Source organism: Drosophila miranda, chromosome XR, assembly GCF_003369915.1.
Source record: "Drosophila miranda strain MSH22 chromosome XR, D.miranda_PacBio2.1, whole genome shotgun sequence".
NCBI classification, from domain to species: Eukaryota; Metazoa; Arthropoda; class Insecta; order Diptera; family Drosophilidae; genus Drosophila; species Drosophila miranda.
In genome coordinates, this window is record NC_046674.1 from 15,935,998 (window position 1) to 15,959,115 (window position 23,118).

At 43.5% G+C, this 23,118-nt stretch overlaps 1 protein-coding gene across 2 annotated transcripts; it reads right to left on the reverse strand.

Moving 5' to 3' along the window:
- Positions 1 to 6,824: 6,824 nt before the first annotated feature.
- On the reverse strand, positions 6,825 to 21,328 carry LOC108150941 (sodium-dependent nutrient amino acid transporter 1). Of its 2 annotated transcripts, none has more exons than XM_017279273.1 (5): positions 20,705 to 21,328; positions 11,999 to 12,230; positions 9,516 to 9,661; positions 9,317 to 9,453; positions 6,825 to 9,258 (listed from the first exon to the last, which is right to left on the reverse strand). In XM_017279273.1, the coding sequence occupies exons 1-5, from the start codon at positions 21,326 to 21,328 to the stop codon at positions 7,476 to 7,478; spliced, it is 2,922 nt and encodes a 973-aa protein (XP_017134762.1). In that variant the 3' UTR covers positions 6,825 to 7,475. The 2 variants fall into 2 exon arrangements, with proteins under 2 accessions (XP_017134762.1, XP_017134764.1); XM_017279275.2 differs by lacking the exon at positions 20,705 to 21,328 and adding an exon at positions 14,286 to 14,503 and having other exon boundaries at positions 7,476 to 9,258.
- Positions 21,329 to 23,118: the final 1,790 nt, after the last annotated feature.

The following is a 23,118-nucleotide window of genomic DNA, read 5'->3' on the forward strand; positions in this document are numbered from 1 at the left end:
CAGCATGAGCTTCGAGCAGAGACGAAAAATTTCATCAATTTCATCAATCGACTGTCAGTTGCGCCGAGTCAAGGCTCCCATCGGAGCTTGCCAAGGCAAATAGTATAGTATACTCGTAGTAGAGCTGAGAAATGTGAGAAGATCAGGCGTTGGCTAATGGCAATTACCCCGTCCGGACTTGGGCTTAGGCCTACATGCAGTTTCGCCCGGGGAACATGAACCGGTTGACTTCGCGCCCGATGTTGGGTGCGTGCGTCTGGGGGTCAGCAGATGGAGTTGAATGTTAAGGTAGGCACCGCCATCTCTGACTCGCATAACCGAATGACCTTTAGACGCACACACATCTCGGAGAATCTCATCAGAGATCGCCCCTCGAAGAAGCCCCCAACTCCAAAAAAACTGCATCTGAGGCGGAGGCTGGGACTGGGGCTGCGGCTGATCATTCTTCTGCCGCTCAGCGATTGACACCGAAACGAGTTTCAGTCAGAGTTTGTCATCGCCTGCAGTTTTGCTGTATTTTGTTTATGCTTAATAACTAGAATTTATTAATTTTCGAGCTCATGAAAAGCAGTCACGCCGAACATTTGGATTTTAATGAACCAATCAGCCAGACGCCCACTGTTGTGAGCCTCCTCCTCCAGTAGCCCCTGAAGATGGCTGGACTCTTTTGGCCAGAGCCAGTGCCAGTGCGTGGCCGGCCATTCATGGGCGGTCTGTGGTAGAGATCATCGCGTAATTAGTCGACCCAGACGAGACTTCGAGACTTGAGGAAGTCACCCTCTAAGTGGACAAAGACGGCCGTCAGGCGGTAATTAATTCTCGGCTGTAATTGCATAAGCAGTGAGAAACCTCCAGCTGGCCAACAATTCGGGTCATAACTTGCTTTGCACATCTCCAACTCCTCCTCGTCACCTCCGGAGAGGCAATGACACTTGGCGACGACTGCTGACATTTCAAATTTGTCATTGCGGGAAATTCAAGTGATTTTTTTCTTCTCTATTTGTGCTGAAAACTTCTCGAATACCGGCTGGAGGAAAAGCCTTTTTGTGTCAAATCATCGGTCGTTGCGACAGTCGATTATACGTTGGTATTCCATGCCGGCGATGAGAATTCGTTGCCTCGGATTTTGGTCTCCATCGAAGGACAATCCAGCTCGAAATTACGAAACAACGCCACTGTCAAATCCAACTCAACATGTCCCTGACATGTGCCCGTCTAACCAGATTCTAAACATGATGTTTTAGCCCCTCCTCCTCTTTTTTCTATAAGAGAATTAGCAACTTTTAAAATTAAATAGAAGCTTATGTTTATTTTGGGTGTTTGCTGCTTGGGCGGCTTTTGTCTTGGGTGCGGAAATCATGAATATGAAATGTCGATTCGGTTTCAGTTTTATCAACCAGATCTCGACTCCCAGTTATTTCCGATGGGTGTTAGACTTAACACAAAGATGTTTCATCAGAGATTATTTGAAACTGCTTTGACTAGTAAGCTCATCCATTCCTAATTCATCCAGGAAGGAAGCTCTGAGAGGGCTTTCTAAAAACTTTAAAGACCTGTAACAGCAAAGAACAGGGAATAGATAGGCCCGCTTTCTTCAGTTGAGGAGCTCATCTGAAAAAAGTTCATTGCCTATTCCCTATTTGATTTCATTTACCAAGTCATTTGAAATGAGTGCTAAACTCAATGAGATCTTAAAAGACTGTCATGGAACTCTTAATTTGAAGACATTCTATAGCCATTCAGGTAGAAGTACGCCGAGCTTATCTAATCCCAGTGCAAATTAAATACCCTCACGCACAGGCCATTAAAATTGAAATCAAGTCTCTTGGCAACGAGTTCCGACAATTCGAGCCTAATGAAAAGTGTTCAGCGAAGAACGATAGGAAAGAGTCTCCACTGAATATTTATAAGAGGCCTCTTGCCCCGCGAAAGACATACGCATTGTACGAGTAGGATGGATGAGACTGAGATCGAGACCGATCTGAGACAAAGTCTCAGAGTGCGTGGTTATTCAAATTTGGCGGATCTAAGCGGCGGGAATCGTATAAATTTACGAGTCAAATGTCACGTCACCTGCGTCAGCATATGGCCAAGAACAAGCGCCGCAACATCGTTAATTGTGCTTATGATTTATGCAAATGTATCCCTATACATAAGGCATTTGTCCGCGTCTCAGCGGCGGATTCTATACGGCTCAACCTCAACTCAAGGCGGTCCATATTGTCTTCTGCTCAAGATTTATATTTATGTAAATCCGGCATCCAAACAAACACCCAACCAAACTAACTAGTTTCCCCATTTTGCTTGTCTAGTTTTTGTTTGTGACTACGAAAATGGCTTGGATCTTTGGTGTAGGAAGTTGAAATGGAAGGTTCTGGCTGAATTTTAGATGAACTTCAGAGATTGAAAAGGAAAGTTTTGGGCGGGAGGACGTGGGAATTTTTTGATGGAAAGAGAAAGAATTTCTTTATGCGATAATACTATTTGAAAAAGATCAGTACTTCATTGAATTGTAAAGGGAATTATTCAGAAACCAAAACATGAATAGAAGAAGAATTTAATTAGAACATAAATGAAATCCACTATTTATTGGTTGCATATAATTTTATAATTTTTAGTTTATTGTCAATATATTTATGTATGCATGATGATGTAATCCTCTTTAAAAGTGAATCGTAATAAATATGAATAATATTTCATAAAAGAAGTCAACGAACTTGTTGTATTATACTTCGTTCTTTCATTCATAGGAAGTTTATCTCAAGTTTGACAGATTGAATAGGAAACCCCCAAGGACTCATCCAAGCCTTGACACGACCAATAAATTCCCCATTGGGTTTGTATTTAATGCACTTAAGGATAAATCTTAGAATGAACATTTAAAGACGCTTCATTAAGTCAAATAAAAGTTATTTATCGAGGGCAAAATCTTTAAGATAAGCCGATAAAATTGTTATAAATTGTTTTAACAACTGTCCGCTCAAATTTGCTCGATCAATATCAATAACAGTTAGCTCTGATACTGATACAGAACCCGACGATGATAATTTATGAATATTAAAATGTTTTAATAAGTGCTTACACCCAGCCGCTGTCGATCGTATAAACAATTGGCTAACGGTATTTCGTTAATGGATATTCCGATTCGATGAATAAATACCATTCGCAATTCGCGTATATCTGAGAAATGTACCCGAATCAAAAACCTGCAGTGGATCGGATACGCTCAATTCCAAATTAAAGGCGGGCCACCGAAGTAAACGTGTTTTTCCCCGCCCGAGAGACACCGAAACAACCAAAAATATTAATAAGCCTTATCAAGGACACCGGCAGGCGAGCGTTAACCAGTTTGCTTCGTTTTTTTTTTTGCTAGCAATTTATGGGCCACGATTGCGGGCCATTGCCATTGGCATCCTTGCCGCGTTAAATGAGACACCCGAACGATTTTGGGGGAATCGCTGAGGGTCACACTCACACCGCTGAAAACTGGGGGACAGGTGGGGGCAAACCTGTTCCCCAGAAGAATCTGCTGTGTGGTGCGTCGAGCCATTACATAACCGAGTGACCCTTGAAAGTTTAACAAACTTGCTTGGCCTTTCAAAGCGAAAGTTTTCGGGTGTTTCATCTTATCCAGAATCTATAAGATGCCAACAGATTCACCATTAATAAAGCTTCGATAATTGTCCGACCAGCATATAGTTTGGATGACATTGCTGGCAGTTGGAGATCAAGAACGAAATTGAACCAATTATTCACTTAAGACGACAGCGACACCAAACAGCACACAACATCTCGAGACTTGGGTCAAAACGGAAGGTGCCCCAAAATGGAACTTGAGCCGAGACTCTTGACTTGATTAATGGCCATCTCGAGAGTGCACTTCACCTCTGCACCTCTGCCAGCTTGTGAATTAGCCCACTTAAGGCGAAGAAATAACTAAAACAAAAAAGATACTTTTTATGTGAGACTGAAACAATCTTGAAAAAAAAAAAACAACAAATAAAGTCAGAAATTGGAGCATCTCAACTCGATCCACACGCGTCGCTCGGTCACAAGGCTGATGGGCCGACTTTTAAGTTAAAATTGAATTCAAAATAAAATACATACAAATTAGATACATATAAAAATATACGAAATGGAGCTACAGATCAGACTTTAAGCCAAAGATGGGGCTGTATAAATTCTACACGGATTGGGCAAAAAAAAAAGGAAAAAAACACAAATCGAAAATTAATTTCGAATAAAAATCATTTGTTTTGGACTGGACTGGGAACTGTGGCTACCAACTGGTTATATCGCCTCATTTCAATAGCCAACTGGTTCGTTGGTCCAGCACATAATATATAGCCACTTACTTATTCGAGCATCTTGTAGGCCGACCACCACATTGACAGCGACAATTCTATGCCCGAAAATCTCGGATCCGAAAATTAAAATTAGAATGCAAATTTCCCAGTCCTGTTTCTTTTATTCATGTTTACCCCTTGATATATGTAAAGGGGAAGTGAAGGATATCCACTCGGGTATTTGATTCACATCAAGTCAAAAGAAGGAAGACTCCAAGAGGAAGGCTCCAATGTTCATCGTTAGGTACAATTATCCACCAGTTCAAGAAGAGTATTACTCTCTTCGAGCTAAGGTTGTCAATCCCATTTCATGTCTTCCAAAAAGAAGCTTCATGAGGTAAAAGAAACTGAGGCACTTGCCAGACCCGATATAAACATTTATTTGTTATTTATCGATGTCTGGAGATGCGGTGGCCTGTGAAGAGTCTGATCTTAGCAGCGTGCGATGCGAACACAATTCTGCACTGGCAGTGGCACCCCACAAGCCACTAGTTCATTTTTACCAGTGAGCCATAAATTTCAGTTGTGGCGTTTTTGATTTGTTGTCTGAGGTCCCAGACCACACATCCAACCATTCCCAGAAGAGCCGACACGGTAAGGTGTCTGCGCTGGCTTCCGCATTTCTTGGCCATGTTTCTTTTTTGAGAAGGCAGAGAAGGCAACAAGTTCAGACAGACACCCTGGTGAGGTGGGCTGAGTATGATTCCCCCACCCAAAAAGTAGGCTATATGGCACCACAATCGCATCAACCATGGGATCCTTGCCCCAATGTCTTGGCATTAACTCGACTTGACACCACATCTCAGCCACTTATCGCCAATTTAATTGGATTATGCAATCCGAAGACGTCAATCAGTTTGAAGTCCCCTCGCACCCTCCCGGTGGGGCTTCTTCCCAGCTCGAAGGTTAGTTGGACCAGTTTTCTAATGAATTTCAGATAAAGCCACATCTAGCTCGGGTCTGAGCCACAATGAACGCCTAAGTATTTATTAGCTTTAATTTGAATTTTCATATAAAATAAAAAACGGCGAACAAAACTCGTTGGACTCTATCGCTCTGCCCCTGCCTCTGCCTCTGCATGGTATCTATGTATCTCCATTTAGACATAGATGCTTCTATCCAAAAACATCAAGCAACAACAAACAGCCAAAGCAGAAGCAGCAACAACACCGCCAAACAAAATCAAGTTCACCTCGAGTGTATTAAATTTGTATAAAATTCATCAGTTAGCAGATACCTCAGCTGGTAATACAAGATTCGTAACCACAAAATTGTCTGTGGCTATACGTATCTAACTATCTCTATCTCTCTCTCTTCTGTGTATGGGTGCATGGGTATTATGCAAAACAGAGGAAGCAACATACATATATGTAAGTATGTACATATCTCCATATACTGACATCTATGTGTATGCGTGCGAGTATATTGTCTGAAAGATAATCGTATTTGTGTCTGCCTGGGCATCGATCGATTAGCATTTTAGTTGCTGCCTTAACGATATTCCATCATGGGTGCCATTCATCGATCCTCTCAGCATGCACTTCTGCTTGGCTAAACTATATTTTTATGTGGAATCGATTAACTTAAGCCATACATCACACGCTTGTTCCATCCATTCGATATGCCCGATTCAAGGCCCTCCCGCTGAGAGCAAAACAAGAAGCGGCATCATCCAAAACACACAGCTATTGATGGACCCATTCGTTGGTCGCTCTTAACAGATCATTGATATGATCTGATTCAATTGCTACAATATTAATCGTGTAATATTTCAATTACGATAAAGATTTAAAATGATTTGGATATAGATCTTAACGCCTGTTGTCATTAGATAGTGTTTCAAAAAACCAATCAATTAAAAATGATTTAAAATATACTTCTTGTAAGTTTTTCTGTGAAAAAACGAACATGAAATCGTTGTATTCGCTTATTCAATGATCAAATAATACCCAAACCTAACCAAACCTGATCCTTAAGTATTCAAACTAGAAGCCAGTAACAAAAATATTTCAGATCCAGTTAAATTCATTAGGAAAAAATGTTTAACACAAGTTACCCCCCGCCCCAGCCACCGTAAACAGCGTCATTTAATCGATATATCCATCGATTGTCGTCGTACAGTTTCGTTTGCGATCATCGTCATAAATTAGTCTGCATATTAAGCGGCATTTATAGAGCTATTGGAATTGCCATTCGCAGGAAGTTCACTTGTCCGACATCTGGTTGGCCGTTTAGAAAAATGTGCAATTTTTTAGCCAAAATTTATAGCGCAAGGAACCAGCAGAACATATATTTTAGGACCCAGACACGAACCACTGATCATGTTCGAGCATTTATGCTAATTAAGATTCTGGTTCTCCTCCGATTTATGGCTAAAATATTTAAGTAAAAGTGTGCTGGCTGGGCTCTAAACTTAGCATCAATTAATGGACGCGAACTTTGATATTTGGGATGCCAAAAGATGGGACACAGAGAGAATCATAATTTACTAAACGTATCATTTATTATATAAGATCGCTTTCGACATCGTTGTGTTCTCAATTAACTTAACATCGAAGGCAACACAGCCAGGCGCGTTGCTCCGATTCTTAGGATATTGTGTCAGACTAAGAACTAACTAAGAACTGAGTCTAGGTATAGGATTCTACATAGAGCTATTAATTCATAATTCATGTTTTCAGGCACTCAGATTACTCACTAACAATAGATCATCCACTCGTTCAGGCAAAAAAAAAAATGTAGACTATAATGGTAAATTGGTTACATATCAAGTGCTTAGACTATGTGTAGACCAGTGCTGATCTACTCCAGTTACTCCTCCTCTACTTTCGTTTCCAGATGGGTAATGACAACGGAATTTTATCGACTTACGCTAAGGAACTAGATCGTAGAACTATATCTAGGAATGCTCTGCTCTTTCACTATGTACAGTTCGGAACTAGAAGATACACTTTGCATATGGGCATAATTCGTTATTCGTAGCTTATCGATAGGTCTGTGCTTCAGATGCAATACTCGTACAGCTTACAGATACAGATACGTTTCTTTTGGATGCAACAAGTCTTTTTAAATGTGAATGCTTCGTTTTCTCCTCCTCTCCATGCGCTCCTTGCGCTTCCGTCCTTCGGTTCACAGTTCCGTGGAATACTCTTCTGGATTGACGTTGAACTTCCGCCAGCAAATGTGATCCCCGGCCGCGGCGGATGTCGGCGGTGGCAGCTTGCCGTTTACATTGACCACTGAGCTGGCCGACCGCTTGATATGGACTCTGGGCGGTGGTGGCGGCTGGCTGGGTACTAGGCAGCCCGTGGAACGGCCCAGCGGATTCCTGGACATGGCCAAGGCCGAGTTGTTGATGGTCTTGCCGTTCCCGTATGTGATGGATTCGTTGGAGGGCGAGATCTCGATGCGGGTGGCGTGGCCGGAGCCGGTGCCTCCATCGGATAGGCGCCGGATGTAGACTACCTCGCGGTGCTTCTCCACTGTGGTACCCCCCGCCGGTGTCGATGGAGGCAGCCGTGTCAGGGTCTGGGGCTGGGCCGTCTGGCGCATCCGCTGAGAGTACCTCATCAGCTTGGCATCATTGGCTTGGAATGGCACATACTGCTGTTGCGTGATGCCCGGAAACTTGTCCACGCTGATGTCCTCCTCGATGGCTGAGTCCCCGAACATGGAGCCGCTGTAGTTGGGCGAACTGTTGCCCGGGGTGGAGGATTTCCAGTGGGGCTGGTGCATCGGTTTCTGCGTCTGTCCGCCGTTCTGGACGCCGTATTTCTGGGCACCCGAGTACTGCCCTTTTTTGATGGAATGCGTGTAGTCGCGAGTGCCGCGTCGGCGCAGGGTGAAGTCCCGCCGGCCCGTGTCCTGGCAGACAGAGCGCCATTGCTTCCATGAGTGACGGGCCAGGGGATCTGCGGGACCCCACTCCTTGGCCGGCTTGGAGGCTTCACAGATCATGCCGAAGAAGTTGTACTCCACCTGGCGGAAGATCTGGATGCAGGCAATGATGAGGATCACGGCCAGGACGAACAGTATGGGAGCCCAGCGCGGCAGGTACTCCGCCAGCAGATCGTACTGGTCGTCGTCGGCACACCACCAGACGAGGATGCCCGTGAGAACGGCCGGACATGTGACCCAAAGAAACATCCAGACCTTGAAGATGGGCCGACCGATGGAGAACTCCAGGTCGGTGTAGATGTTCTTGGCTCCGTAGATCCAAGTTATGGCAATCAGCTCGAAGACCAGGGCCGTCACAACCATGGTGCCCACCAGGCGCGAGTCCAGCACCCGAGCTATGATAAACTTGGGCGCCGCAAAGGACATGACGGCCACGACGAGAGCGATCAGGCAGATGACGTAATTTGGACGACGCGGCACCAGGCGCGTCGACGTGTACACGGCCACGGTGATGGACACCATGGCCGAAAGGATTATTAGGGCGTAGATCAGGGCGGGCACAAGGTGCTGTAGAAGATCGCTTTCCCCCGCCTTAGAGCCATTCAGCACACGATCGTAGATGGCTGTCAGCGGCTTGAGCTCCTCCATTATCTGGTAACCGTTTGCGGATAGATCGAACTGCACCATGAACAGTGTCACGGCAATGGCATTGATCAGCAGATTGAAGCAGAGGTACACCACGGAGGTCCGCACGGCGTCCCCTTTGTACAGGAACTTGCCCGTGATCATGGGCAGGGCGCCAAAGCCGCAGTTGAGCGAGAAGAGGACCTGCATCAGGGCGTTGAACCAGATGTTGCTCTCGAGAAGCAGAGTGGGGTCGAAGCCCCATAGCTCTGGGAAGTAGTGGCGGCTAAAGGAGTTGCGCACCTCCCATCCGGTGAGGGCGCAGAGCAGGACCAATCCACTTAGGCCATAGACGAACAGACTGCGACGCAGTATCTTGGCATTGTGGGTGCTACGATATAGAAGGTGTGAGGAGGGAAAACAAAGAGATATTCGATCATAATACTCACCACAGCATTACCACAATCCAGAGACCAATCAGGCCTGCTGCCAGTAGTCCAAAGTACAAGGGATTACGCCAGAAGGGCGTCAGGAAGGTCAGCTGCAGGCACTCCTGTCCGCTGGTCCCTGTCACCAGATACCCATTCTGCAAGATTCCAATTATACATTAGTATGACTTCCATTGAAATTTCTTTAGTTTATTCGCACCATGCTCAGCTTGACGGGTCCGGCACACTCTCTGAATGGCAACGCATTGGAGGCGAACATCCCGATGTAGGCCAATGCCAGCACGGCCTGCAGGGACACCCATATGGCGGACACCCACGAGGCGAAGCGACTCACGATGCAGGCTCCTAAAAGCAGAGATCAGAATTCGTTATATGTATGTATATTGTACAAATACATTTACGCCTACAGAATAACATTTCCGTCGCTTTGTTAAACAGCGAAAGAGTAGGTATCATTTGTATTTTAATTAAATTACTTTTCTGTCATTTAAATGGCAGAGGCAAAATCGCCTCCAAGTGAAAACTTGTTGTCAAAGGTGTCGTCGTGTCCGTCCATAAAAATAAACGAGATTATTTTATATTTACGTTTACATTTATAACGTATTCTGCGGAGAGGAAATAACTATTCTCCAAACCAGACCGATTTGACCTTAAAAACGCACCGAAAGCTGTTAATATATTGACCACACATCAGATTGAGTTCCTAGGCCCATAAAGGTGGCATTGAATGTTGTTCAAAGGCATAAAATGATCATTCGAAAATATCTATAAACTATTGAAATGAGCTTTTTTCTCACTCCTTTGGCGGCAACTGTATTTTCTTTGACTTCAAATGGAGTTAATTATGCAATCGTTCATTTCTTCATATTCCTATTCATATTCGTTTTCTCTCTCTTCGTTTGTCAATTCCGTTATTTGCCAATACCGTTTGGCATTGCCTGGCAGTGCATCTCTGCCTGGCAATGGCTATGGAAATATGTAACGTAAATGCGAAAGAGCTAAAAGAGGATGCCATAATTGATTCAGTTCTATGTTCACGCACACCCTTATTCACATTCATTATAATACTTCAATGAAAGAATATCATTCATACAATCACTCACAAATTCACATTGCTCCGAATATAGGTTAGCCACTAAAATCTCTCTTACACCCTGCCACTAACTATCCGGTAGAATAAGAGAGATAGAGTTACCCTCTCGGGGGCTAGAACCAAAAAAAAAAAAGGGCGATACAACGCTGGCATTCCTACAGCCACATAGCGCATGTACGTGTTGCTTCTGTTTATTATATATTACTGAGGTCTTTTTCGAAGGTGTTGTGTCGTAATTTGCAGTTGTCGTTTTTGCTCTTTGCCTTTATAGGGGTTGTTGCTCATATTGCTCATATTTTTGAATTCGTTTGTTTCTCGTTACAATTGTTTTTGGTTTATACTTTTGTTCATTTAGAATTTGCCTTAAACATCTCTATGGTTATTTTTGTGGACGCACCTCATCCACGCCAGCGTCCGGGGTTATGGTCCGGTCCGAGACGGTTGTGCCTATCCTGTCCAGCCGGACTCGGACCGTACCGCAGTGCCACCGCCGGCCGTTCCCAGCGCGCAAGCCCCTTAGGGCAGAGGGCGACGAGGGGGCGCCGCTCACGAGAACGTGCTGCTTGTGCTTTACCATCTGATGTACTGATGGACCGTATTGGCCATTGGCCATTGGCCGTGTTCGAAGTCGGCCTTGGCCTGACCCGGAGGAGCTGGTGCTACCGATGCCCGTCTACCCACTGATGGCTGGGTCGGGGACGGAGAGGAGGCGGTTCCGTGTGGCACGGGTCTGTGGCGGGGACTTGGCGCGTCGGCGATTACACGAACGGGACACACACACCAATGCATTTTGAAGTTTTTATATTTTTTTGTACGATTTTTTTCAGAGTTTTTGCAGTTGTCCTGATAACACACGATGATGAACATACATTATCTACTAGGTCACATTTAGGTTAGTCTTCTTTTTTTAGTGTATTTTTTATGTATTCTTTTTTAGTTTTTTTGTTCGCATTGATATACTTTGGTCTGATATTCCTCCTTTGTCATTGCCAAATCCTCTATGTTCGTGATTTAATGTTAGACTTTTGGTGTTTTTTTGGTTTCCTTCTGTTCTTCTTCTTTTTGTTTTTGCTTGTTTGCTTGTTGCTTATTAAGTGGCTCCTTGTGCTTTTGCCCTTGCACTGGCTCCTCCATCCCCAACCCCCACCGGCAAATGCCACAGGGTGTGTGTCAGGAGGAGCCTGCTCCGGCTTTGTGTTTGCTCAGAGAGCGGGAGGAGAGAGAGTGAAGAGATGACGAAAGTGTTGCAATCGTAACTTCGGCTACCAACGGACACAATTCGAGAGAATGTGGATTGACGGGCTGTGTCCAACCGTCTTTTGCTGCAGAATGCTCGACCGCCCAGTAGCAGTCCTCCGGATCCGGGTATTTATGCGGCAACTTGCGGAATTTAAGCTTGGGAATTACAAGCCCGTGCAAGGCAAGTGCATCGCATTCACATTCGCATCTGCAGCTTTTGCCAAAGCTTTCCAACGTCCTGCACATGCACACGCGCAGCTTAAAGTTATAACGCGGGGGTTGCATGCCGCCTAAAAGTATGCAACAACAAGTGCCACCTGTTGTGTTGTGTTGTGTCGTGTTTGAATTACCTTTGAATATGGGCGAGGCGCGCCAAGTGTGCGCCGCCCCCTGTCCCAGAAACTGACCCACAGATATCTCCAGCAGCATCATGGGCAGGCCGACTAGAAAGAGCAAAACCACATACGGCACCAGATACGCCGATCCATAGCGGTCCAGCTCGCGTGGGAAGCGCACCACATTCGCGAAGCTCACGTTGAGGCACAGGCAGAGCACAAGGCCACGGAAAACGGAGCATTTGGTCTAGAATGGAGTGGGAGAGGTGAAAATATTGGATTAATAAATGCATTGAATATAATTTGATATAAATTGATATATATGACACATATTCTTCCTGCATTCAACATTTTTCCTCTAATTAATTGTTGCTCTTAAGATGGAATCTTCCTTGTGCCCACATATAAGCCACATATAATTAAATATAAGCCTTCAGTGTACAGACAGTCAAATTTATGTATTCCTATTTGCTAAAAATGCACATTACTTCTCCATATTGATTTTAATGTTCTATAGCACCAATTCTGGAGGTGGATATCCAACGCCCAACGATTCTCAAACATTTGACAACATCCTTAATATTTTCTTTCACTTAAATTGTCTATGCATGAGAAATCTTTATATCAAAAAAGCACAGAATGCGGTTCTTTCAAACTAATTGGAAGTAGCATTCTTTTCTTAAAAGCCGTGTAATTGGATATATAGCCATCTCTTGTATTATATTTCACTTTGTCTAGAGTTGGACGATAACAAATTATTTGGAAAGAAAGCAACAGTTCACATGAACTTCATACTAAATATTTGTCTGCCCGAAAGTTTGCTCAGTTGCTGGGCAAACACGAAACACGAAATGACAAATTGCTGATGGCATATGCAAACTCATTTGAGTTTGAGTTTTTCTTTTTATTTTCTGCAGGAAAACGGTAGCAACAGCAGCCGTCACAGCCCAGAGTTTCTGTTTGTCGCATCCGCCGGCTGTTATTCCGCTCGAATCAGACAAAAAAAAAACTGAAATAAACAAAAAGATACACCTACAGTGGCGCTGTCATTTCCGGCACTTCCGCTTTCGACTTGTATAATTCCGCTATGGTTTGCTTTATTTTCATAAATTACACAATTTCTTTTTTCTGTTTATTTGTCTTACGGCTCATATTCCTCGAATTTCCCCACTCCAAATCGGGGTACCTGTGACTTAGTTCTTTGTGTTTGCTTTACTCTCGCAACACACACACACTGCCACACAGTGAGCTGCAAAAGAAAGTACCCCGGCCAGCCCAGACCAGGCCAGCAAAGGGAGATCTTATTAAGGGGAGACCGAATTCGTTCACGGCTCTAATAAGTCATCTGCAAAATGTACAGCATAAGCCCATTAGATGTGCGCTCGCAAAAAAGATAGACAGCAAGCAAATAGCAAACTAACAACAGTCGACACTTTGTCTACTTTTTGAGAGTAGAGTAGAGAGTAGAGAGAGTACCCTGTAGAACTTTTTAGCTCCGGCGGAAATAGTAAAACATTGCACTCATGAACTCTGGATTGTATATTGTCAAGCCCGAAAAGAGTCGTTTTAGTGGAAGGTCTGCTATATAATGATACCCCGTTAGTGGGCCGAATGAGTATAGTAGATACTGCAATAACTAACTCAGTTTTTAATCCTTTTCCTACTCCTAGACTACAAACAATTTTCTAGCTATCGCACTAATTTATAGCTTATGAAGATTAAATTGCGGTAAAAATAGGTCCAATCAATCTACGGCTCATGGATCCTTTCGGCTTCTCCCCGATCAAGTCATGCAAAACTGGACCTCCCACCCTCTCATTATACCTTTGTAGCCTTTAAAGAGTGCAGGGTATATCAAAGAGCTTGCCAGGCAAGCGCTATTAAGTGAAATTCATTCAAGAGAGAGGAGGAAGCAGGCAGCAAAGAGGTGATCTGTTAGACAAACGAACTGCCAACAGCAGAGGCAAAGCATGAGCCACAGCATCAGCCACAGCATCAGCCACAGCAAGCGCTAACAACGTGACGCCCAAGTAAGCGCAGTTAATAAAGCGAAAACCGCACAGTGAACAAAAAAAACACACACAGAAAAATAAAACTACAAAAAATAAAAGAGCGCCCAGCGAAGCCGAGCCAAACGGCGTTTGAAGTTTATGAGCGTGCAGAGATGACGAGCATTACGGGGGCACATCGCATATACATATCATATGCCATATCATGCATGATGAACCGACACCCCACAACAACCCAACACCCAAACAGCTGCTGCTGCTGGGCCCCCTTCCTTTCTTCCCGCAGCACTTACTTTGCGATAGTATCGGAAGGGCACATCCTCGTGCACCACGTACAGATAGTCGGCTAAATACTTTGTGGTTGGTATCTCCATCTTCGGACAGATCTTGTATTGCTTGTAGGGGCAGCAGAATTTTTCATTTTCATGCATTTGTTGGTTGTTGCATACAAAATATACTTTTGTAATATTGTTGGAAACTTCTTTTCTGTGCTTACAATAATAACAATTTTTTCTTTTATTTTTAAGGTTTATCGCAAGGTTTGCTTGGATTTCGAAAATCTAAGGGGTTTCAAAAAAATAAAAACAAAACAAAACAAAACAAACAAAAAACAGATTATTTACGCGGGACTTGATTAAATGTGGATCAATATTTTATAGAATCAAAGTTGATCTTCCGGTCGAATTGGTTTCTTCTATTAGAGAATTGATTTGATTTTTGTTTTTTTTTATTGTTAAAGCCTCGACTTTTAACATTTTTAAGCTGGTTTGTTTTGTGTCAAGAAAATATAAATATTTTCATGCATGTGGAACAAGTTATCACGTGACGAAAAAAAAACAAAAAAAAACGAAGGCAACGAATGCGCAGACTTTTAAAATAAATTGGCAACACCTTCATACTGGTAGAGCCTGGCCCTGAACCGCTTATTGAATGTCTCTCTCTCTCTCACTCGTTTTGTATTTTATTTCTGATATTATATTTTTGTATTATCTCTGTAGCTGGTGCCTTTGTTTTCTTTTATCGATTTCGCACGAATCGCTAGCGCATTTTCGAGTATCAATGACACTTCTTCAAGGGAGAAAACCCTCTCGAATGCCTTTGCTGTTGTTATCGCCGATTGATTGCACAAAATCGATCACATTTCAGATATCGATTCACACTTTACACTTTTTTTGCATTTCTCTTTGTTCTTATTTCGTTTCCATTCTCTGTTTCTGTTTCTGTTTCTGCTTGTGTTTATATTTATGTTTCTTCTGCTGCGCATCCGCTGTGCACTCATCACCGAAGCAACGCCGACGTGCGACTGCGCAGACGACAGACGAATTTGATTGGGGGGGAAAATCGACTACGCGTGATCGGGGGGAGGTCGTGGAGGGGTCGGGAGAACCAGGTGAAAGAGGGAATAGTGGGGTGCAGAGTCAGACAAAAGAGAGCCAAAAGCGAAGAGAGGAGAAACAAGTTTCCCACAAATAAGAAAACTTTTATTGGGAATCTCTCTCTCTCTCCATCTCCCCGCATGCTTTTTCCTGCATCCCAAGCGGATTTATCTTTCTTCTGTTTTTGGTGAGTTTTCATTTGGAGCACCGACACACCGACACACACTGGAATACACCGAACCTGGACAGATTTCGATGAAGGATGGAGGAGACGACCACACGGAGCGTGCGAGCGAGCGTACCTAACTGCTCTCTCATTAATGCAGAACTGACTCGAGTCCGACTCGAAGCCGGTGGCTCGGCAGTAGCGGCAGCAGCAGCAGCAGCACCAAAGCGTGGCTTTTTATGCACAGTGGCTGCGCAAAGTCGGCGCCCGAACGAGGCACACTGTCTGCTAAAACGAAACGAAGCTGGCAGATGGCATGCCTCACTGATTTTCCTTGTACATTTATTCATGCTTGCACACACTCGACACACACATGAGTTTTCTTTTAGAATTTCCCAAGATCTTGTGGCTTTTATTGAATGTTCGCCCACGCAAACTTATTGAAAGCATGGATAGAACACAAAAGAACACCAAAAGAATAGCAGATGCTGGCTGCGGCCTAATGATGCCCTCAGGTCGCGTTCCCACATCTCTCGGATGGCAATATCATCTGCATAATTAACTTGTCTTCCGCGCAGCAGCAGCAGCCCCAAGAAAGAGCAGAAACCGTCTATTAGTCGTGGGTCTTTGAGCCTGCTTCTCATACTTAAATTAAATTTCATTTTAACACGTTCTTACCCCAGAGAGAACGGGAGAAAACACAGGAGAGATACACAGTGAAGACGCAATCTCATATTTTCTAATTATTATGTAAGCATGCGAGCGAAACTGGCTCAACAAGAGGCACTGTGTACGAGTAGAACTGGGCGCATAATTAACAGCACTCACTGTACAAGTGCGCGACCGGCAAGTGGAATGAATGGCCGTTAATGGAAAATAAAAATATTAAATCTAGCTGCGATTTATATTCGGCTTCAAAGCTAGTCCCAATACCCCTAAAGCTCGTAAGAAGCGGAAATTCAAATAAAATCAGGCAGAGCTATAAACGATCGATTCGAATGGAGCTTTCCCATTGGTGGTTGGCTGGCAATGATCGCATCAAGAACTTCCCTACGTTTGGCATAAATAATTGCTAGATTTTGGCTTTTGACTGCCTGCTGACTGCTGGCTCTGTGTGTGCCTGGCATTTCCAATGAGCCCAACTAAGTGGCCGTTAAGGCTTATACAAAATATGAAATATGAAAAGCAAAAACCAAAAAAGTAAAAGCGTGGGCCGTGGAACCCAATTAAAATGTTTCTTTGGCTGAGAAACCTAACCCAAAAATACTGGGTTTCTCTGAGGCTGTTTTCTATCGAGAATTGATTTCTTGATTCACTTAGAATTGAAAGGTTTCTTTTTTTCTTGTCTGGCTGCCCAATAATTAGACACCACCTGAAATTGGAGTGTGAAAATGTCCCCACAATGGAGCTTGGTGGATGGCCACAAAAGGTGTCCGAAATAAGGCTTTTGTCTGCCAGGCCAGGCCCTGACAATCTCTCTCTCTCTCTCAGACAGACAGATCTGGGCACTAGAGCATGATAACTGGGGAGTCGTTGTCGTTGTCTGGGCATTGTTTTACGAGTACGGGTCGGGTATGATTGCGATTGCGTCTCTAGGCCCCTAATCAGAGGCAACGCAAGTGAAAGGAGAAGTCATGAAGCCGTGCAGCAGCAGCAGCAGCAGCATTGGCAGCTGTGTGAATGTGCGATATCGTTAACTTGTCAAATGGTCTCCGTTACACCCAAAACCCGGTAGCGCAGTGTAGCGTGGATTGGGCTGGCCTGGATTGGGTTTCGGCCCCTGCCCCTGCCCCTACCCCTGCCCCAGGCTATTCTGTCCACTCTCCTCCTCTGACTGCAAATCGAAATGGAATTCGAATTCTTCTGTCCACTTTCACTGAACTGCTTTCCCAATCCCAATGCCCCTCCTGGGAGGCACTTCTAATAGCCCATAATTATCGTAATATTTCCTCTCCCGATTTCCACCAATTTTGAATGCAATAAACTGTCGATGACGTCACACAATCATTGGGAGACTATGACAATTGTTCGCAGGCCTCTGGCTGTATCTTTTATTGCTTATTTTCATTTCTTTTTTATGGCTTTTGGGCGGACTGCCTGCCACTGCCAAAATTTTGCACCGAAAGTACGAGTAGCTGCACAATTTCTGTTCGTTTGTTCGGCTTTTGGTTGTTGCTGCTGTGTTTTGTTGAACTTGTTAATCAGCGAATTGGAAACAAAATAACATAAGAGATGAAGTAACTGATGCGAGCTCGCAGACATGCCCACAGAAACAGAAACAGAAACACACCCGGCACTGGCAACATGCATATGTACATAGTATCTCTTGTCTTTTTTTGGCCACTCGCCTGTGCCACACTCCACGAGGGGTTTCGATTGTGGTAAGCAAATTGCACATTCAAAAAGTCGCAAGTTAAAAGTAAAAATACACACAGAAATATGCGAATTGCTAGCAGCTAAGCTTCAGCTTCAGGCACTTGAAAGGGGCATATTTGCGCTGTGGGATTGGGACCATGAAATTGGTAAATTCGCTAACATTTAAATGCGAGCGAACTACTCACTAAACACATATAAAATTAAATGGATGGTTAAAGTTTATTGGAAGTTTTTAATTTTATTACTTTTATTGCAATTTATTGGCCAAATAAAATTTCAAGAAACATATCCAATTAAGTAATTGTTTTATATCAGGGCTTTGCAATCGAAGAAGGAAAACTCTTGTTAAGTTTATTTGTTGAGAAGAATAATCATAACTACATATGTACATATGTATATTTACATGAAAAAATATATTTTTAACTGTTAAAAATTGTTTCCAAATATTTGTATAAATTTAATTCTCATAAGTCGGTATGTTTGAATAAAATGTTTTCCTCAGAAACGAATGACTTAAGACACGAACTTAATGAAGGACAGGCCAGGTGGCGCCCCCATAAATATCAGCGGTCACTTCTTCAACTAAACCAAACGATATGCCCAAAAGTATGCAGCACTTTTCGAAATTTCCAGAGCACACCCTAAAAAAGATCTCTGCTATGGAAGCCGACAGTCTGGTTTCATAAAAAGAATAGCCGACGATAATAACTACTCTTTCACTAGTCTTGCTACATATCTTTAAGCTATAAAATATAAATAAGTACGTACATTTATTTTTAATAAGAATTGACACAGTCATGTCCATCTGTCCTTGCCTCTGTTTATATAGGAAAAAGTCCACACACAAGTGGTCTATCTGTCTGGAGTTTTACAATGTTATCTTTATGATGCGGGCAGTGTGAAAGTCTCCGAATAAATTCCTACGACATACAACTCCCATAAGTTATGAAACAAGTGTTTTTGGAAGAAAATCCGACCGGATTTCAATGAGTAGATCCTCAGAACAGGTGTGAGAATCTAAAGCATTGACTGCTGCATTGGTTTTCTTTCTCATTTTGTGTGTATGTATCTTTTAATGAATCGTATTATATTTTTTATCTTAAAAGTTGGGCATTTGTTGTTGCCTTTGCCTTTGGTTTTGTTAATTAAATTCGTTCGACTAGTGTGTTCCTAATTGAAAGCAATTAGCATCGGTTCAACCCATTTCCAGACTGCACTTGGCACTTGCACTCGCACGACCAGAGAGCCTGCCTATTCATGAATAGAACGAGTGTAAATTGCGGGGAACAGAACAATTGAAGCGATCCGAGAATCGAAAGACAATGGTCAGCCCTATCCGGTCTAGTCCGATGCGGTGCTGTTCCGAGTGCCTTACTAACCCAAATAATAGAAGACAAATGCGAGCTCCTAAACTAGTTTTATGATGGTGTTTATGAGGCAGCCGGACAGGCTGGCTGGCAACGACAGGCAATGACAGCCCAATCCGATAGACAATGAACATTGGGAAAGATGTAGAGGGAGAGAGACTTCTCCTCTGTTTCAGATATTTGAAGGTTGCGAGTGCCACGCCCTCGTCTACTGTACTGATGATGCTTCGATGCAACCCGGTTTGTGTAATCTTCATCTTGAAAACAAAACCATTCAAACACTTGAAATCAAAGATCAAATAACAAAAGACGAGAGCAAACAAAAAGCGCGAAAAAAAAAACGCATTTCCAGCCGAAATGAAATGAAGTGGAAGATGTAACAGTGCGCTCACTAAGTCAACTGCCACACGGAAGTTGCAGTGAGATATGACACACACGTAGTATCAGCCAGCGGGCCAGCCGATCTTAGAATCGATCGATTCGGGCAAACAAACAAAAATGCAAAATTCTGTTGCCACTCGAGGCACGTACAGTCTGAGCGCTCGAATTCATCTGGAATATTTTGAGCATTATTAAGCGTATGAGCGGGACTTACAGCGCGACTCGTGAGTAATCGATTAGCGGAATCACCATCTCCAGCCATTCATAAGTCAGCGCACCTGATAAGCGGTAGACTACCGACGACGACCCACCCAATCCCAGAGATTCCGAGATTATTCATCTTCATTCATGTTCAAGCCCAAATATCATTCTGCCATTCTTATTTGTTCTCAGCAAATCTCAAGGGGAAGATGATCAACATAACACTGAAAAAAGGAGTTCAACTTGAGAGATCTTTGTAGATAGCGCTTCCACATAGCCAAAGCCAAAAAACAGGTAAGACCTGAGGCCAAAATAAATGGCATACACGCGCTTCGGCATGATGAACTACTGCTTGAAACGGCTCTGATTCGATTCGCTGGAATGCAAATAACTAAAAGCATAAATTTAGGTAGCGATCATCTAAAACGTTTCTTTGAAATCGATCGCCAAAATATCAGACACTGACAATGATATTTATTATTCTAATTATACTAGAAATACTGGTTGCAATAGATTTGCCATAATACTCAAGCGAAAGGTTTGTTTTAAATGGAGATTAAATTTATGGGAATAAAATAGTATTTCCATTCTCCTCTTAGCAGAACTCTCCTCAAAGAAGTTTTAGTAGGAGTTCCTTTCATGGGAATTTCATTAGTTGCCGATCTGTTTTTGTTTCTGTTTCTAAAATTCGTTTCAAAAATTAATTATAAACCGGTAAGGAATTGGCTTCCCAACTGCTGCATTCAATGCACTCCCCAACCTGTTCAGAGTCGGCTTAGAACTGGCTCTCATATCCCAGAAATATAGTTTCTACTACGAAAATCTTCACTCCACTCCACACTCACCTGCTTGTTGGCCTCATCCTCGGCGGCTGGCAGAAGCTTGGCATTGCTGGCCGTTGTGATATTGTGCGTGGAAATGGCCGAGGCGGACACGGAGTAGTTCTTGGATACCCCGTCGTGGTGCAGATCGTGCACGTCGTGATCGTGGTAGCCGCCATGTATCTCGCTCAGCGTGTTGTTGCTGCCGCTGAGGGTGACAATGCCGCTGGAGCTGATGCGCCCCGAGGTGGCAGTGGTGCGTCCCCCGCCGCTGTCCACAACACTCGACACGGTGGAGATGCAGCTGCGCGTAGTCTGGGGCGAGGGGGTGACTGCGGCCAGCTCCGCATCGGCCTTGGCCCGTCGCATATTCAGCCAGGACATGCGGTGCGGCTGACGGCGGTCCAGAGTGGCGGAAACTGGACCCGGGGCAGCACCATTTGCATTTGGTGCTCCGCCAATGTAGACGCAGGTTCTGGAAATGGACGACTCATTGTCATGGCGTGGCAGGGTTGCCATGGCGCCGGATATCTGACGATAGATGGGCGTGCCGCCCAGGGGCTTGGTGCCACTTCCGGTGCTCCGGGCCAGACTCAACTGCTCGGCGAGGGCCTCGTCGCTGCTGCGTGGCTTATAGCTGCTGGTCATCGATTAGATCTGAAACCGAAACAAGCCCAGAAAAAAGTCAGAAAAAACGTCAGAATGGAAGGTGAGTAAAATTCGTGGAAACATCGGATCTGAATAAGTTCAAAGCCCAACTCCGGCTCTGGAGTTCACACGAAACCAACACACCAACGAAAATGAAATAAATATACAAAATATATCCGCTGTTGTGTTTTTTCAAATGAAATGATTCATATGAGAGATCTGCTTGGGGTTTTGGGCTGGTTTTTTGTTTTGACATCGGATTTGCATGCGAATCGTCAGAGAACAATGCCCATCCCCCTCCCCCTCCCCTCCCTTTTCATATATGTATGTAGTAGACAACGAAACCGTTGAACTGAAAGTGAAATGTGTGTAAAAATCTGCCACAATTCGCCGATCTGTGAAAGTGAAAGCAAAGCCCTTCTTCTTTATTATTCTATGAAATATAGATAGTCATATTATGACATATTGTTGGATCCACTTTCCTGAGATTCTTTGGCTTCTTTTTGTGTTTAACAGAAATCCGCGCAAATCACTTTTGACACTAGACTGGGAACAGGGTCTGGTCTTTCACTTGCCTGATCGTTTTTATCATTTATATGGCTGTGAAAATATCTCGAATCGAATCGAGCAGAAAGTCAACGAAACAAAGTCGTTTAATGTTTAAACATCTGTTCCAATACGAGTCGAGTCGAGTGCACACAGTGCTATCAGTGGAGTCAAGTGTTTCTGTTTCTGTTTCTGTATCGTTTTCGGTTTCACAACTTATTTTTATTAACACGAAAATTGAGTTTCGTTTCTCGTTCCTGAAATAGCGTTCGTTTAATGTTCCATTTTCATTTCCATTGAAGCTCAAACAGCAGATGCCTTAACCCACTGCCAGCCAGCCCACAAGGAAAGTATATATACACACATACATACATATGTATATTGTATTCACTGAAAATGTACATATCTCGTATCTCATGAGATATCGATTGCTGATAAGTAGCTTGTAATCTAAGCTGAACGATTGTAAGGAGTTACAGAAACTTTTAAATTGTTGAATTTATAAAGTTGTTAAATAGGTCGATATTTCTAGATAATTTCTGCTCAGTTTTAGTATCATCAATTCCCTGAATACTCGAAATATACAATTTATTCAATGTTAGAAACGTTAACTTTCTGTCCAAGTCTAAAATCTGCTTAGTTCGGGACTATTCTGTGATTTTTTTGCTGATCAAAAAAGATAAATGCGCTTATATAATTTCGTATTCTTCTCATCAACTTCCGAGAAAAGCTCTGCACCCAAAAAGCCATTCAAACCCATTTATAAACTGTAAATAAATTTGAAAAAAACACTGTATTCCCCTTAGGGGGGGACGGGTTAAGTCAGCTATCACCTTGGCAACGGGCGGAATTAAACAAATATATGCGGCTAATAAACATTAATTAAGCCAAGTGCGTAAATGTTTTCGCCGAATGCTGTTGAAAGTCAGAGCCCAACAGTTGCACAGTTGGCAACAATTGAAGCCTGATGATGACTCACTGCACTTCGATCATTGAAGTTTTTCGTTGGGTCATTATACTAATGAGCGGTGCTCGAGGAGGCATCAGAAGTCAAACAAACATCTTATCGGCCCAATGGCACACATTTATCTTTGCGAAGTCGGGAGCACCATCCACAGCCTCTTATCGTCGTTGCCGCAGAGCCGTCGTCTTCAGTGGAAATGCATATTTACCAATGATTATGCATGCTTGCATAAATGAGCAAAAAAAAAAAAAAAGGGAAAAGAGAAAGAAGCCAAAATCCA

Coding starts and splice junctions, on each gene's coding strand:
- LOC108150941 (XM_017279273.1), bottom strand. CDS start 21,328: ATGACCAGCAGCTATAAGCCACGCAGCAGCGACGAGGCCCTCGCCGAG. Junction 12,231..20,704: donor AGGATGAGGCCAACAAGCAG/GTGAGTGTGGAG, acceptor ACTCCATTCTAG/ACCAAATGCTCCGTTTTCCG. Junction 9,662..11,998: donor CGCCTCGCCCATATTCAAAG/GTAATTCAAACA, acceptor CTCTGCTTTTAG/GAGCCTGCATCGTGAGTCGC.